General features: G+C 45.4%; 1 protein-coding gene across 1 annotated transcript; it reads left to right on the top strand.

Annotated features, from left to right (window-relative positions):
• Positions 1–2,393: 2,393 nt before the first annotated feature.
• Positions 2,394–3,969, top strand: LOC308517309 (F-box only protein 31-like; the record flags this gene model as incomplete). Its single annotated transcript, XM_081088418.1, has 1 exon — positions 2,394–3,969. The coding sequence occupies exon 1, from the start codon at positions 2,431–2,433 to the stop codon at positions 3,967–3,969; it is 1,539 nt and encodes a 512-aa protein (XP_080944544.1). The 5' UTR covers positions 2,394–2,430.
• Between the last annotated feature and the right edge of the window lie 1,313 nt (positions 3,970–5,282).

Genomic DNA, 5,282 nt, shown 5'->3' with positions numbered 1-5,282 from the left:
TTGTTCATTCGATTATACATATGAGTGAGATCATGTGATACTCGTCTTTCTCTGACTGGCTTATTTTGCCTACTCTTGTTCATATCTTGTATATGGCGTCTTATTAAGTAAAAAGGAACATATTGGGCCTATCTTTAAGACTTTGATGAAAACATGTTAGAGAAGTAGACAAAGGGTTACTATTTCTACTCAATCTTGTTCCCTAGTTAATCAACAGTAAAAATTCAGTCCTTCTCTTATGCCATCTCAGGCTTGGAGACCACTTATGCTCAATTTAATATTTGAATCTGGCTACTTTTCTGATATTTGTATATACAGAAATACCACAAAAACACAATTAGACCTCACCTTTGTGGTCTGCTTTCATTTTTTAATAGAATATTAATGCTAGACAGTATTTTAAAGATGTGGTCAAGACCTCTACCCAGAACCTCTGAGAACAAAAATCATGGGAGGCATGTGGTGGGCCATCCTATCTATTGTTAGTGCTCTCTAGGGATGAAGATGCTGAACCTTTCCTTAGTAGCCTATCCTAGTGCGAAATGACCATTACTGTTAGTAGGTCTAATCTGTGTCTTCTTACCATCTTTGTGGAACGTAGAGGTGTTTTTTTTTTCTTTGTTTTTATCTTTGCTTTATTAAAAAAGTATAGTTTTATAACTTTGAAAGAGTAGAGTTGGTGATTGAAGTCTTGGGAGAAGGCCTGAAAAATAAAAACACTTGGGAGACATATTAGTTACATTATTTTTTGCTTTAAACTATTGTGATTTGCATTTCTGTTTCTATAGAGCAATCATAGATTAGAGTGTCACTTGCTTAAGAATTTTTGCCATTCTTTGAAATGGCATGTGTTAAACATAAATGATTCTTAGAGACAAAGAAAACATTGTATGAGGACTGGATGTCAAGAGTACATGGCCATGCCCTGACCGGTTTGGCTCAGTGGATAGAGCTTCGGCCTGCGGACTCAAGGGTCCTAGGTTCGATTCCAGTCAAGGGCATGTACCTTGGTTGCGGGCACATCCCCAGTGGGAGGTGTGCAGGAGGCAGCTGATCGATGTCTCTCTATCATCGATGTTTCTGACTCTCTATCCCTCTCCCTTCCTCTCTATAAAAAATCAATAAAATATATATTTAAAAAAAATTAAAAGAGTACATGGCCTTCTCTGATGAGGTCAATTATATTTTAAAAGGAACAAAATATTTTGTAACATTTGTTCTTCTAATGTGCTCAACAGAACCAATCCAGGATGTACAAAAGAATTTTTAAAAAGCAGCTGTATTACTATAATTTGTCAGCAAATGGACTACATAAAGCCTTTTATCCAATCAGGATTGTAGGGAAAATATCTTAGTTCCTGCTGATCAAAATGATAACATTAATCAGTAGTAATTTGTGGTGATCAAGATGCCACTTCTACTCGAGGAGCAGATAAGCAGCCCCAACACCATCTTCCAAGATGAGCTCAAAGGTGAGATCCTATCTCTGTACATAGATATCATAGCACCTCTCCCCAACCTGATCCTATACTTCACCCGGCATCTTCTAAGAAAAGGGATATTCTTGCCCTAACCCGTTTGGCTCAGTGAATAGAGTGTCAGAATGCAGACTGAAAGGTCCCAGGTTTGATTCTGGTCAGGGGCATGTACCTTGGTTGCGGGCACATCCCCAGTGGGGGGTGTGCAGGAGGCAGCTGATCGATGTTTCTCTCTCGTGGATGTTTCTATCTCTCTATCTCTCTCCCTTCCTCTCTGTAAAAAATTAATAAAGTTAAAAAAATCAATTGTATAAAAATAAAATAAAAAACATTCATGAGAATGTTTAAAAATTGGACCCCTCGTACATTGCTGGTGGAAATGTAAAATAGCGGGGCCACGTTGGAAAACGAGAGTCACCGGATGGCCCAGAACTTCCACTTCTAGGTACATACCCACAAGAAATGGAAACATGTTCACACAAAAAACTTGTACACAATGTTCATAGCAGCGTTATTCATAAGAGCCTCAAACTGGAAACAACCCAAATACTCATCAACTGATGAATGGGTAAATAAGATGTGGTATGCCCATACACTAGAATATAGCATACAGAAAACTTTAAAATGTTATGCTAAATGAAAGAAGCCAGTCACAAAAGACCAGATATTATGACTGCATTTATGTGATATGTGGTTCCCCCCCGCCCCCCCCCCCCCCCCAACTCATAGGCATATCCCTGGTGGCATATCCATTCAGAAATCAGATTAGTGACTGCCTGGAGTTAGGGCGGGAGGACAGGGAGGGGGCACTGGGAAAGGGAGGCGACTGTTAATGGTATGGGTTTAAAGTCTTACAATTGGCTCCTCTCTGAGGGGGCGTGGCTAGGCCCTGGGGGCGTGGCCGGGACGAGCCAGCTTAAAGCCCGGCTGAGGTGCAGGGGCCCATGCTGTGATGGCTGTTACCTGTGGAGGCATGGAGGAGAGCGCTTGCCTCTGCAGCGTGGGCTCTTCGCGGGGATGTAGGTGTCCTCAGAAGCGCCAGCGCCCAGCTGAGATGGCAGCGGCCGAGGGCAAGTGGTGTCGTCAGAAGCGCCAGCGCCCAGCTGAGAAGGCAATGGCCGCTGGCAAGCCGACCCCGGCAGAAAAGCACGTCCAGGGGAACGCGGCAGCGCGGTGCTGTGCGAAGAGTGGAGGAATCGCGAGCCCCATGCCGCCCCCGCCGGCCCCGCACTGCTCGCTGCAGGACCTGCCGGTGGAGATGCTGGTGGAGATCTTCGCCTGGGTTCCCGGCACCGACCTGCCCAGCCTGGCCCAGGCCTGCACCAAATTCCACCACATCCTGCACATTGACAGCATCTGGAGAAGGCGCTGCCGGGAGGAGTTTGGCGTTCGTGAAAACTTGCAGAACCTGGAGATGATGGGTATGTCTTATCGAGAAGTCTATGCGAAGCTGTTCCCATACAGAAACATTTTGGGATTGTGGCAGCTAGATGATACTGAGCACTACAGAATACTAGTGAATGTAGTGGTGGACGGCTTATGCATTACTGGTTGGACATACAGGGCTTCCCTTCACACCCATGTGGGTGGCCCAATAAATTTCAGGCCCTCGTTCAGAATTCGCCTGACGAAGAGGAAATCAGCCACGGTGGAGTGCATGGAAGGCCTCGACAGCAGGCCCCACAACCGCCACATGCAGATTCGGAAGGACAGGTTCACCACCCAGTGCAAGAAGACAGACCACGGAACGGATTCACCAACGCGGCTTAGGGAAGAAGGGGGGCTGGTGCTGGAGGACAGACAGCGGTATGACTGGCTGACCTACCGCCGCCTCTACCTCCCGCCGAGCCACCGGGACGACCTCATCAGGCCAGGGCTCTTCCAAGACTACTACGATGACTTCGGCCTAAAGATTGCCATGCTCAGCTTCCATGGGAAGTATGCCAGGGTCACCAAGATCACGGGAGACCCCATCCGGACGTTAGAGATCCACCTCATGCGCGGCATCCAGCTGCGAGATGGTGAGATCTTCCGCAACTTCAACGAGCTCTCCCGAGTGGTCCAGGAGATTGCTGAGCAGGTGATCCGGGAGGAGCAGCAGCAGCAAGAAGACGGGACTGAGGAAAGCGAGGGCCATGGCTGGCAGAGCCCTGCCCAGCCCAGCGTGGGGGAGTCCAGGGCTGCAGCTTCGGAGGAGCAGCCTGTCCCGTTTGTTCTGCCTGTGGGCGTGCTCTCAAGAGACCAGAACTACCCCGGAACCTGCAGGATGTGTTTCTATGGCGTGGACACTGTTACCTTACCTGGCTTAGCCTACCGCGAGTGCTTCCCTGGAGTCTTCATCCTCTTTGATGAGAACCACTTCGGGTTCATCCGGCTGGAGGCGAAATACTTCTTCCTGTGGGGCAGAGTCCAGAACACCTTCCAGAATGTGGAGGCACCATCCCCGCAGGCTTTCCTGGAGATGCTCAAGAACATTCAGTCCATGCCCTAACCGGTTTGGCTCAGTGGATAGAGCGTCGGCCTACGGCCTGAAGGGTTCCAGGTTCCATTCGGGTCAGGGGCATGTACCTTGGTTGCGGGCACATCCCCAGCGGGGGGATGTGCAGGAGGCAGCTGATCGATGTTTCTAACTCTCTGTCTCTCTCCCTTCCTCTCTGTAAAAAATTAATAAAATATATTTTAAAAAAAAGAAAAGAAAAGGTATATTTTTCTTCTTAATCACAATACTATTCTCATATTCAAGGTCATTAACATTTATTTACTGGTCATTTAATATATAGTCTATATCTAAATGATCCCAATGTAACCCAAAATATCTTTTATAGCCTTTTATTCCTGATTTAGTATTTAAAGTTTCCATATTACATATTATTATTATTATTATTACTTATTTTAAAAATCAATATGAATTTAAGCAAATTGTTTGCACCCATAATTGAGAATCTTGTGAACATCTTGACTTTTTCTGAGGTAGGACCTCCTTGGGTTTGGAAATAAAGCACTATTTATATTATAGTGAAAAGAGAACTGGGCTAAGCATTAAACATTCTGGATTCCAGGCCTTGTCCTGCCACTAATTGTCTGCACAAGGTCAGGTAAGTGACTTTGTCCTCTGGGCCTTGTTTTTTCACCTGTAAAAGGTGTATGGTATGATAACAACATAAGGGTTTGGAGACCCAGTTTTGGTCTTGGTTCTGCACTAATTGTATTACCTTGAGCACATCCTTTGACTTCCCATTCATTTATGAATTGATTTGAGAAATTTGTCTTGAGTGCTTACCAGCGACCCATGTGAATAACACAGATTCAATTCCTATCTTCACAGAGCTCAGTGTGTCATTCAGGAGGCAGACATTACACACATAGTCATGTTCATGGACTTCCCCACTTACAGGAGCCAATAAACTCCTTTTTAAAAAAATTGTTTTATTGCTTAAAGTATTACAAAGAGTATTACATATGTCTCATTTTTTCCCCCCACCATTGACAATCCCCTGGCCTCCCCTACGCCCAGTGTCTTATGTCCTTTGGTTATGCTTATATGAACACATACAAGTCCTTCAGTTGATCTCTTACCTCTCCCCCCCTACTCCTGCCCCCAACCCTCCCAGGCCTTCCCGCTGTAGTTTGAGAGTTTGTTCGAGGCAGCTCTGCCTCTGTATCTATTTTTGTTCATAAGTTTATAATGGTCTTTATTATCCATAAATGAGTGAGATCATGTGGTATTTTTCCTTCATTGACTAGCTTATTTCACTTAGCATAATGCTCTCCAGTTCCATCCAAGCTGTTGCAAAAGGCAAGAGT

Source organism: Myotis nattereri (assembly GCF_964212035.1).
Source record: "Myotis nattereri genome assembly, chromosome: 3".
Classification (NCBI taxonomy): Eukaryota; Metazoa; Chordata; class Mammalia; order Chiroptera; family Vespertilionidae; genus Myotis; species Myotis nattereri.
Note: the sequence above shows the minus strand (reverse complement) of the source record. Positions and strands in the feature narration are given on the sequence as shown.